This window comes from Aethalodelphis obliquidens, unplaced genomic scaffold, assembly GCF_003676395.1.
Source record: "Aethalodelphis obliquidens isolate GAN/ISIS:26980383/991018 unplaced genomic scaffold, ASM367639v1 scaffold12, whole genome shotgun sequence".
In the NCBI taxonomy this organism is placed as follows: Eukaryota; Metazoa; Chordata; class Mammalia; order Artiodactyla; family Delphinidae; genus Aethalodelphis; species Aethalodelphis obliquidens.
In genome coordinates, this window is record NW_020837956.1 from 19431442 (window position 1) to 19443743 (window position 12302).

Genomic DNA, 12302 nt, shown 5'->3' on the forward strand with positions numbered 1-12302 from the left:
TTAGAAGGTTGCAATTTTGAATAAGAGTGACAAGAGCAAAATCCTGCTGTCTCTTGGTTTCAGTGACATACTTTCCTGGTTTGTCATTCTTTTAATCCGCTGTTAGATTAAATTTGCTAAAAATTTTATTAGAATTTTTACATCTGTATCACATGTGGAATTGGCTTCCCATTGTTTGTTGTTTTTACTGTGGAGTTATGCTTGCGTTTTAATGTGAACCTATTGAAATTTACTTTGATCTGAAATAATTTGTATAATGGCTGTTAATCATTGATTATCTGTTCTTTAGAAGTAAAATAGGCAATAGTTAAATCGTCTGGACCTATCTCCTTTTTATTTATTTATTTATTTTTGCGGTACGTGGGCCTCCCACCGCTGTGGCCTCTCCCGTTGCAGAGCACAGGCTCCGGACACACAGGCCCAGCGGCCGTGGCTCACGGGCCCAGCCGCTCCGCGGCACGCGGGATCCTCCCAGACCGGGACACGAACGCGTGTCCCCCGCATCGGAAGGCGGACGCCCAACCACTGCACCACCAGGGAAGCCCCTCTATCTCCTTTTTAAATATGATTTCTTAAACTCTTCTGATGTGTTCAATAGCTGTTGATCTGCTTGGGCCTCTTATTTCTTCTAGAGTTAATTCTTGAAATTTATATTTTGCCAAGAGAACCAACTGTTTCTTCTGTAGTTCCAAATTTATTGCACCGAAGTTGCTTATATAATTCTCTGAAAATTTATTTTATTTCTTCTAATTTGTGATTAAGTCAACTTTATTAATCCCTAAACTATATTTTTATTTTTCCTTTTTTCTTAATCCAGCTCTTCTTAATCCAACCAATCTACTGTATTAGTTTTTGAATGACTCAACTTTCAATTTTCATTGTTCTTTCTATTCTTTTTCTTTTAGGGTTTTGATTTCCATATAATTAATTTCAATTTATTTTTATTAATTCCCATTTACTTTCTCCTGGTCAATTTTATTGGTTTTTTGTTTTCTGAAACTATACACTTAATATTCTTTCTTTTTTTCTTCATGATAAAAGATTTAAGACTAAAATTTTCCTTCTCAGATCTTTTCTGTATCCATCGATTTTAATATCAAATGTCTTTTATTAATTTTAAGTTAATATGTTTTTAGCTTTTTTACGATGTTTTTAGTTTTGATTAAGTTTTATAGGGGATCATCTCTTGGTTGTAGAATTTTAGACTTATTAGATGATGATCAGAGTATTCTGATCATCATAAACTCTCACATTTGGGGAAATTATTAAAGTTTTATTCATGGCCAGGTCCACAACAGTTTTTATAGATGCTTCATGGACATATGAGAAGAGTATATATTATCCATGATATATGGGATCAAGCTCTCTGATTTGCACATTGTATAATCTGCAATTATCTCTTCTATCTTGGCTTATTTTTTGTCTATTTGATTTGTCATATTCTAAAAGAAGTGAGTTAAAGTTCTTCCCCAAAGTTATAGTTTGGAGGGTATCTCATGCTCTGGCTTTATACTTTTCCTGCTCTATTCTTTGGTGCCCAAATATTTATGTTCTTGCTCTCCAGTTGTTGCAGTAAAGCTTACACAATATCCCTCTTTGCTATATTTATGCTTCTGAACTTGAATTCCTCTTTATCTGATATTCACATTGCTACTCCAGCTTCCTGTTACTTACATTTCCCTATCATATCGTTGCTCATCCTTTCACTATCAATTTCATTTTCACTACGTTACCAGTATATTTCTTGTCCAAAGAATATTCAAAACTCATTACTCACCATTGTTTCTTTCAGCCTTCGTTTCCTCTTAAGATTTTTGTTCTAATTTCATCCACATTTGATAGGAGTAGTTCCTTGAATAGTTTCCTCAGATTACATGAGTATTTTTCATTTGCTCTTACTTAAGAACAATATTTCGGTTGGGTTTAGGATTTTTGGATTACATTCCTTTTCCTCAAGAATCTGTAAACGTTTCTCGATTGTCTTGTACCTTCCCCAATGTTGCAGAAGAAAAATCCAATGCTAATCTATTCTCTTGACCTTGTATGCAACATATTCTCTCAAATTGCAAGTTTATAGGAGGCGATCTCTCTCCTTGGTTCAGAAATTTCTCTAGAAATGTCCAGATGCGTGAATTCCAGGCAAGATTAATCTCGCCTGGAATTTAGTGAGCACTTTTGTTCTGAAGACCTGCCTCCTTTTTCTGCTCAGCTGTTTCCCTCCATTTTTTTCTGAGTGTCCTCTTTTATCCTGTTCTCTCTTCCTGAAGTCCAATTATTTGCATGCTAGGTCTTCTAACAAGCTCCCAGATGATGCTGATGTTGCTGGTCCAAGGGTCACACTGAGGAGTTAGCCAGAGGGTGCAGTGTTTAGCTGTGTCTGGGCTCACCTCAGGGGTGCAAGTGTTGGTGGGGTGACAGGTAGTTAGGACAAACTGAGGCCCAGGCTGGACATGCTTTGCCCTTCTGGTGGTGAAGATAGTCCCACAGTTCCCCAGAAATAGCTACAAGTGCTGACCTCTGTACATCTCATCATTCTGAGCTTGGGCACTCTTCTCTGGAAAGGGCCCAGTGCCTGGGCAACTTGGATGCTTTGCCCAAAACACTTCTGGTTTCCCTCAGACACTTGGGTACTGGCTCAATGGCACCAGCCAGCTTCTTGACGGGCGCAGACATTATCCAGGCGCCAGCCCTCCTCACCCAGAGCAGTGAACCAGGAAACACAGATCGGTGGCCTCATTCTTAACCACCAGTCAGGCCATTTTCATCCTTTTTGGGAACGATGATCTTATCTGAGGTTCCCTTTGTATAGGGAGAACAAGTCTGGTCAGCATTACTGGTGTGGGAAGATGTGAGTGAGGGTAGAACCAACAAGAGGATCTCGTTCAAGCCAGGACTCACTCATTCTTTATGGCCTACTGTGTGCCAGGCACTAACCTAAGTGCTGAACGAAAAGCCTGTCGAGAAACAGTTCTTACTTTCAAACCTGTGATCTCACCTTCACACACTCATCTGATCCCATCACAGTAGGAGGTAGCTCTTACTCTTACCACCATTTGACAGATGAGGAAACTGAATCACAGAGAATTAAGTGTCTTATCCAATATCTACTGCTCGGGACAAAAAAACAAAACCAGGACTGGAGCACGGTTCCACTGACTGGATACCACCTACTACACTTTGCTATCCAATTAAACCCCACATCCAGATGGGTCTGTCCTTCTAGTATCCTCCTTCAAGGAGCTAGCGTTAGCTTCCCTGATGCTTCGGACAGGTTTCATGATCTCACTGTAATAGCATCCCTCTTGGCTCCCAGCCTCACCCTCCTGTGCATCTTACTGCAGTCGGGAAGCAGATCCACAGCTGGGGCAACACCAGCTCCAGTGCACTGTCATTAAAGACTGCGAGGACATCTTCTTTGTCTTGTCTCCACTGACATCTCTGTCTTGGTCTCCCTCCCTGCTTCGAAAGTGCATCCTCATCTGTATGCAAAAGCCCAACATCTGGGACATCCGGCTGTGGGCAAGTCTCCCTGTCACCACCGAGCAGATGATGGATTGCATCCACCCAGCTTTACTCCAAGCCCGACTATCGGAGGCTTGCCTGAATCTTGTCAAGACTCAGGCCTGAAGCCAGAAGCCCTGTTGCTGATCCAGAGACCAGCAAACCAACTCCAAAAAGCTGGCTTTGTTATGAATTATCCTCATTTGGCAATGCCCCCGGGTGAACCATTAAGAGTTGAATGCTGAAGATTAAACCACTCTGTTTTGGAGAGGAGCATCTGGTTCATTTGCACGCTTAGCAGCAACAGTGCCAGCCCGCTTCATGGCGGCTGCTCTGCTGGCAGAGACAGCTGGACGTGAGGAGAGGAGGGCCAGGGTGAGGCTGTAACTGCTCAGTCCCCGAGCAACCTCACTGTTCGGCCCCTAGGCTTCCGCCCACACTGTTGCCGCCGCATCTGGGATGCCTTCCCTGCGCCTCACCACCTGCTGGAATCCTGCCTCCTCTCTCAAGCCTTCAGCTCCCTAAAGGCTCTCCTTCCCCATCACAACACTCTATATCTCCCATTCTCCTTTGCTACTCAGCATCTGCTCCCCCTACTGCCATTTTGTAGACAAGATGTACCTGGAGAGTCTTCAGTGCGCCTGAATCTCACAAAGGACTTGCCAAAGTGAGGCAGGAGTCAGCCACAAAGTCCAGCTGGAGCCCAAGACTCCTTCCTCCCTGCTGTATTTTCCTTGATTAACTTGATCTGTGACTCACCTGTCAGTGGAGGTGACAGTCCGGTCCCCCGTGCGCCAACCTGGGCTGGAATTTTGGTCTGGATAGACTTCCTTGTTGCACTGTGGTGGTTAAGTGGCAAAGGTGGTGATCTTTTGGCCTGAGTCGGAGGGCCAGCACCTCCCTCCTGCCCCAACTCTACTAAGGCGTATATTACTCTCTCTCTCCTCCAGTTCTGGCAGTGTGGCCAGCGGGTGGAAGTGGTGATTGACGATCGCCTACCTGTCCTGAACAGTGAGCACTTCGTTAATCCTCGCAACAAACAAGAGTTCTGGCCGAGCCTGCTGGAGAAAGCCTACGCCAAGTAAGGATGGGCCCGTCCCTCTGCCCAGGGCCTGGATGCTGGCCCTGCCTGCCCAGCCACTTGCCCCGGCTGACGCTCCCCACCAGCCGGCGCTAAGACTTTTGGCAGCTCTGCTCAATGCAAGCGATGCCCCTGGGAGCCTCAGAGCCTTTGCCCCCTTGCTGGGCATCCTCCATAAATAATCACTGTGCGCAAGGCTCAGCTGGAGCCAGAGGAGGGACCCAGAGACACATGGCGAGGGGTGGGCAGGGCAGAGCTGGACAGAAATAGGCACTGACAACGGTATCATTGTCAGGGCTGGTGTACGGGCGCAAATAAAATGTAGTATCATATTCAAAGTCTGCTGAGAGGGGCAGAGGAGAGAGACAGCAGTTCTGACTCACAGAGACTCAGCTGGGACTGCACAGAGGAGGTGGCGTTGAACGAGGCCTTGAAGGATGGGTAGGATTTCAGAAAAGAGAGAGGAGATATGAGGGGGGGAGTGATTTGAGCAGTGACCCGGGCGGGACACTTGGGGACCTGGTGTGGCTACCGTGAGATTGCATTTATGACTGGGGGCAGGGCAGGAGCTGTTTATTATTATATGGTCCAAACACCATGAGGCAGGGGCTACCTGCTGGTGTTAACAAGCTCGAGGACTTATAAACTCCCCAAGTCACCTGTTCCACTTAGACAGTTTGGGTTGCTTTTATTCAACAGCTGTGTATGGTGCATTTAATCATAATCCAGGCACTGTGCTGGGCACTGGGAGAGACGCTCACGCTGGCTCAGGCGGGGTGTGCAAGAGTACGTGTGTGTGTGAGAGGTCGCTGTCATCAAGACCCACACAAGTGAGGGACACATCAGAGCTGGAAGCCAATGCTAGGAGACAAAAGGTCAGGGGCCCACACATTTCAGGAGAAAAATGAATAGGGGAGAGTGCCCTGGAATCACGTTCCCCAAAGATCTTCCTAACCAATGCCTCATAATGACAAGTGGGGAAGCCAAGGCTCTGAAGAGTGATGTGATGGCAGGTGTAAGCGATTAACCTGAGTCTACTGAGGTTTTTGGTCATCTGATCAAGTGACATCATTTGGCAAGACTGAAGACCCCGCCCCATCCAGTCCCGGGCCCTGAGGAGTGGTTACGACCCGCAGACTACCCCAGTCCTTGTCCTTCTGGAAGCACATCTCAGGGGCTCTTTTCATGCATTCTTTCTTTTGAGCCCAGCTTGTGCAAAACTAGAGCTGTTGCTCATTTCCAGCGTCAGGAAGAGCTGGTCATTAGCATTTGAGAATGAAGCCCAGAAAACAGGCGAGGTGGATGAAGCAATCCATATGTTTGGGGAGGTTAATTCACTTCTAAGCTACTTATGCAAACACTGCCATTATCTTTCCGGGGTGGATTCAGTGCTCACCACTCCAGGGCCTCTTTTTTTTTTTTTCCTTATTGAAAGGGGGGAGCATGGCAGTTCACTTGGAGAATTAGAAAGCTCGCAGATGAAATGATGACTTTGACCCGATTTTTGTTAACAGCTGACCTAAAGCAATCATTCAGCTTGAAAAGAAGTGGGAAACTGGACCCAGAATCCACATTCCACTGCCTGAAGAAATCTAGTGCAGGAGAAAATGTTTCAAACTCCAAAGCAATTTAAAAGCTTTCCCCTCCATCCAAAGAAGGGGGTTATAGAATGCAGGAGGAAATCAAATAGAATTACAGCACAGCAGAGCTAGACGGAACCTCTGTCAGCATCAAACCCTACTTTCTTTGAAAGATGAGGAAACTGAGGCTTGGGGTGGGGAGGGGCAGTGAAATGACTTGCCCAAGGTCACACCGTGTTTGAGGCCAAGCTGGGATCAGGTCTGTCCTCCCCAGTCACGTGCTTTTCCATCATTTCTTGATACTGTCAGTCCTAGAGGAAAATGATTTGTCTTTTTGCGTCTTTGGAACTCAGTGTCTGGCACAGAGGGACCACAGCGCAAGCATAGAGAACCCACCTGTCCAGGTGGAGATGGTCCTCTTTCCCTCCAAGGGTGTAGGCAATACCGAGTGAACATGTGGATCCCAAACTTTCAACCATTCTTGCAGCTGGGGAGTCAGAAATGAATTGGTCAAGTGAGTCAGATGTGGAAGGAAAAAAAATCTTTGTTTGCAGGGTTCTTTTCCCCAGAGGTCATAAAATAGGAGAGTGGGAGACAAGGTCTGGTAAGCTGCCTAGCACCCTTTCTGGAATCTCTGTGGCTCAGAATTATAGCCTTTCAGCATCCTTTCTGGATCCCGATTTGACATCTGAATTCTTCCCCCTCTCACATCCCTGCCAGGCATGGAGACGTTTCCCCAACATGAGGCGGAAGCCGAGGGGTGAGAAGAAGGCTCTCTCAGAATTCCTGGGTTCAGGTGACACGCGTAGTGACAGGTGTGGCGAGCACAGCGCCCTCCCTCTTTCCCTCCCCTTCTATTTCCTGGCAGCAAAGGGAGCTAAGAAGAGTTGACTTGTCCCTGAAGCGCGAGCAGGCTCTGAGCGCGTGTTCGTAAAGCAGAGAGGGAGCGCTCGTTGCCGAGACGCCCCGCTGCTGCTGGGACAGGCTGCGCGGGCGTCGCGGAGACACAGCGAGAGACGGCTGCGGAAGACGCCGAGAGGGCGCCGCTGGCCACGGGTCCCTCCCCTTGCATTGGGTGTCTCTGTGGTGACTGCAGAGTGGGAGGTGCATGACATCAGACCGTCAGACGAGGCCCGTAGACCCTGAGGCAGTGGCCCTGGAGTGACGGGGCACAGCCAGCAGCCGCTTTCCTGGTGTGGCTCCAGGGAAGCTCTATTGGAAGCCAGAAGGGGGTGTGGCAACACGGGAGGTCATGCTGGCGGGCTCTGGAATGGGTTCCAGAACCCTAGTCTTGGTGATCTTCCAGCACCCTCAGCAAAGCCCTCTTAATCTAGGACCCAGAGCCAGAAAACGTGGGAAATCAAGTGAGTCAGACGCTGAGACCTACCTAGGCATGATCGAAGCTTTGCAGTTGACTAAAAACACTGCAGAGATAAGAGTCTAATACCAGACAACCCTGGTCAGAGAGAGGGAGAGACAGAAAGATAAGACTTAGAACCAGTTTAATAATGAGTTGAGATCCATCTGCCACCTGGTTCCTGTAGAATGGCCCTTGGGTTCTGTGGCCTTTGCTTTCATTAACACAAGACTCTCTACGCCGTCCATAGTGTTTGCTCCTGGGACGGTGTCCTGCTGAGAGCGGCTGCTTGATCTGTATTTGCTGAAGTGAGTTTACGTGAATTCTGGGGGACCCCAGGAGGAGAGAACTGCAGAGGTGGAAGTATGGTGAGAGAGGGGTGTCTGAGGGGCCCCAGAGCTGATCCAGGTGAAGGGCCGAGGACCGAGAGGGGTCTTGTCCGAGGCCTCGGGCCCAGTAGAGGCAGCAGCAGGGTGGACCCACGCCTGACCCCCACGTGGTTTTGTGTCACCAGAAAGCAAGCAACAGCTGGAGCTTTTCTGCGGCTACCAACCTGTATGGGGCTTGGCCTCTGCTTCCCTGTCAGGGACAGGAAAACTTAGGTCCCGGCCGGAGGCCTGAGTGACCAGGCAGTGTGGGAACATGCCCACTGGACAGCTTTGACACCAAGAGGCAGGGTCTCATGCCTGGCCTGACTCAGCTCCATGCTGTTGTGGGTTTGCCCTGCCTATATTTTGGGAGCCCATGGGAACCTTTCCAGTTCACCCCATCGACAGGAACTTGAGTTCTCAACACAAATCTGACCTCATGTGGCCCCTGCTTCAGTGGTTCTCCTTGTGAGTGATCAATCCGCCCTCTCTCCCGGGAATACCAGTCAGTCCATCATCACCCCCACTCCACCACGCTCTTCCGGCTCCGGAGCCTACCTGATTTGATTCTTCCTCTCCAGAATGTCCATCCCACTGTCCAGACCTGGATAAAACTCAGTTCAGAGTTGTGACCCCTCTCAGAAGCCTTCCTGGGACCCCCAGTTACTTCCTCTCTGTTCCAAGGTGATCCACGCACTCTCACAGCAAATAGACACCCAAGGAAGGCAAAGCAACCCGACGTGTCCGTCTAAGGGGAGAGCATGTGGGTGGTGAGTGCTGCTGTGGAGGGGTGGACGAGCTTGGCGGTAGAAGCAGGTGAGCATGGACTTGCTGTCCTGATCGTGCTCACAGCAAGCACACCTCCACAATCCAGACCCTCTCCACGTGCTGTGCGCGCTTCACCTGGCAGCACGACCGCAAGAGCCCATTCCCTGGAGGAGAAAAGGGGGCCTTGAAAAGCTCAGCCTCCCGCCCAAGAGGAGAGCTCACGAGAGGGGAGGCCAGCAATTGGGCTGAGCAGATTGGCTCTTGAATCTGGAGACTGTCTAGTAGGTAACTGGGGGAGAATTGGGAGGAGGACAAGATAGGGCAATAAGACAGGGCATTTCTCAGGGTGTGGGTCCAGAAGCAGAAACCCCATGGGAGGGTGGGAAGAGGCATTTTTAAAATATTTATTATTTTTAAAATTTATTTGGCTGAGCCGGATCTTAGCTGTGGCACTCAGGATCTCTAGTTGCCACATGCGGAATCTTCATTGCGGCACACGGGATCTCTTAGTTGCGGCATATGGGATCTTTAGTTGTGGCATGCGGGCTCTTACTTGGAGCATGCGGGATCTAGTTCCCTGACCAGGGATCGAAGCCGGGCCCCCTGCATTGGGAGCATGGAGTCTTAACCACTGGACCACCAAGGAAGTCTCGGAAGACGCATTTTGGAGAACAGGTCTGAGAGTTCTAGGTGGTTTGCTTTGGGGATGTGTTATGTAAGCCTCACCCTCACCTGTGTTACCTTCAGTGACATCACCTCACTGGTGATTCTGGGGGGAGTGGGTTAGTTCTGAGGATGGGAATGGGGATTCTGGGTCAAACTTCACACAGAGTAAGAATAGAGGCTGCCTACGGCCACAGCGAGCATCACAATTGTTGACTGTGGGCTCTTGGAGGGCAGGAACAGGGTCTCATCCATCTTTGAACACTCAGTGCCTAGCAAGGTACCCTGCACACAACCAGTACTTACCACTGTTGTTAAACAGGAAACAGTGGATCCTTTTTTTTTTTTTAACATCTTTATTGGAGTATAATTGCTTTACAATGGTGTGTTAGTTTCTGCTTTATAACAAAGTGAATCAGTTATACATATACATATGTTCCCATATCTCTTCCCTCTTGCGTCTTCCACCCTCCCACCCTCCCTATCCCACCCCTCTAGGTGGTCACGAACCACCTAGCTGATCTCCCTGTGCTATGTGGCTGCTTCCCACTAGCTATCTACCTTACGTTTGGTGGTGTATATATGTCCATGCCACTCTCTCACTTTGTCCCAGCTTACCCTTCCCCCTCCCCATATCCTCAAGTCCATTCTCTAGTAGGTCTGTGTCTTTATTCCTGTCTTACCCCTAGGTTCTTCATGACATTTGTTTTTCTTAAATTCCATATGTATGTGTTAGCATACGGTATTTATCTTTCTCTTTCTGACTTACTTCACTCTGTATGACAGACTCTAGGTCTATCCACCTCATTACAAATAGCTCAATTTCGTTTCTTTTTATGGCTGAGTAATATTCCATTGTATATATGTGCCACATCTTCTTTATCCATTCATCCGATGATGGACACTTAGGTTGTTTCCATCTCCGGGCTATTGTAAATAGAGCTGCAGTGAACATTGTGGTACATGACCCTTTTTGAATTATGGTTTTCTCAGGGTATATGCCCAGTAGTGGGATTGCTGGGTCATATGGTAGTTCTATTTGTAGTTTTTTAAGGAACCTCCATACTGAAACAGTGGATCCTTATCATAATAATAGCCAGTCTTTATTAAAGGCTTCCCTTGTGCCAGGCACTATGCTAAGCCCAGCCCCAGGAGGTTAAGTAACTTGTCTAGGTGAAGCAGCTAAGTATCTGGTGAGACTGGGATTCAACCCTGGCCTGTGGCTCCAGCACCTGTACAATGCTGCCACCTGTGGGGCTCCCCAGGCCCAGGAGACCAGGAGAAGGAAGCGATAATGGTGGCATATCGCTAGATTCTTTATCCAGGAGAACAGAAGGTGGGCAGGTTGCCGTAGCCCGGGGGTGGTTGGGAAGTCCATTTCCTGGGAAATATGCAGAGGTCCGGGTACAACCTCCCTTTCTGGGGCACCAAAGGCACCACAGGGGTTGATCTGCCTTTATCCCTCCCAGGTTTCATGGGTCCTATGTCAACCTGCACCATGGCTACCTCCCTGATGGTGGACCTCACGGGAGGGGTGGTCACCAGCATCAGCCTGCGTTCCTCCTCGTCTGACCTGATGACAGTGGTGAAGATGGTAGCCGAGGCAGGCTCCCTGATGACCTGCAGCACCCTGGCCGGGGTGAGTAGACCAGGAATCTCGCTGCACTGGTTCGAGCCTTTCCTCGCCCAGGAGTGTTCAGCCACTGGCCCATTCAGGGGAATGGCCAAGTGACCATCACGGAGCACTGATGCTGTGCTTTACTGACACCACTTCATTTAATCCTCACGATAGCCCTCCATCTGAAATAGGGATCGCAGAATTCACTTACAGAAGAAATGGGCTCAGAGAGACTAAGTAAACTGCTTACCGCCACACAGCCAGTGAGTGGCTGAGCAGGGTTTCAGACGCTGTCGTCTGATACTGAAGCCTTTGCCTAGTGCTTCCCTGTGACCGGAAGCAGTGGGGTCCAGAGTGAACGGGGGGCCCTTTGATTCTCACTGGCTTTAAAGGCAGCAGCTCAAAGGCAGAGTACCCCATTCTGAAAAGCCTGAATGACCCTCCAAATTATTTGAGTCTGTTCTGAGACAGCCAACACCGTATCCCTGAGGACAATTCCTTCCCTCTTTAACCATGTGGGCTTTGAGTCACACACCCCTAGTCTGAAATGCCACCTGAAACCAGAATGCACTTTAAACCCCAATTCCTCATAGCTTGGAGGTGGGAGATCTTCCCAACTCCCACAAAATGCCCAGAAGTTATGTCTTGTGTTGTGTCTCATTGATAGCAAGTAATTGGAGAAGCCAGCAGCCCACGTCCTCAGGACTTGGTAGCCTTCTGTCCGTCATGGGGTGGTCTCCTGAGGTGTGAAACGCTGGGGCCTCAAGCACCCTACAGCCTTCAAACTCTGCCTCTCTAGGAAAGAAATCCAGGAACACATGCCGTTCCAACGTGAGTCAGGGATACTTTTCATCTGGCCACAGCCCAGCTGCTGACTGAATGGTGCTTTTCTATCTTTTTGAAGAATGTGTGAATGTTTAATGCTTGGTCTGCTTTTCTCCTTTGAAGCCGACAACTGAGTCCACGAGGATGGCAAACGGGCTGGTGAGTCGGCCTGCCTACACAGTGACTGGCGCTGAGCAGGTAAGGCTCTCCGTGAACACGGTGCCCCAGGGTTCTTGCTCCCCTACACAGGAGTCAGAATCGCTTGCCTCGGTGAGCCCAAGAAGCTGAAACAAGTAGTGATCACCCTTGCCTCCACCGTGTCCAGGCCCATCATGGACAACCTCATTCCCTCTCTTCATCCAGTAGTTCTGGTGCCCAGTATCCTCATCCCCCAGGGACCCGCCAGAAATCTTACTATCCTTGAATGGCCTCAGACAGGCAGAGTGTCTAACTAGGCTGGGGGATTAGCCCAAAAAGAAAGCAGAATTAACTACCCAATTGACCTTGGAGAAAATTTTGCCCCAAAAGGGTTTTATTTGTT

The 12302-nt window shown here is 48.7% G+C and overlaps 1 protein-coding gene across 1 annotated transcript in view; it reads left to right on the top strand.

The window, feature by feature from the left end:
* Positions 1–12302, top strand: part of CAPN13 (calpain 13) — a 104181-nt gene that overhangs the window by 15057 nt on the left and 76822 nt on the right. Inside the window, 4 exon segments of the mRNA XM_027113917.1 lie at positions 4452–4582; positions 10788–10832; positions 10834–10957; positions 11885–11959. Of these exon segments, the coding sequence (XP_026969718.1) occupies positions 4452–4582; positions 10788–10832; positions 10834–10957; positions 11885–11959 (375 nt within the window).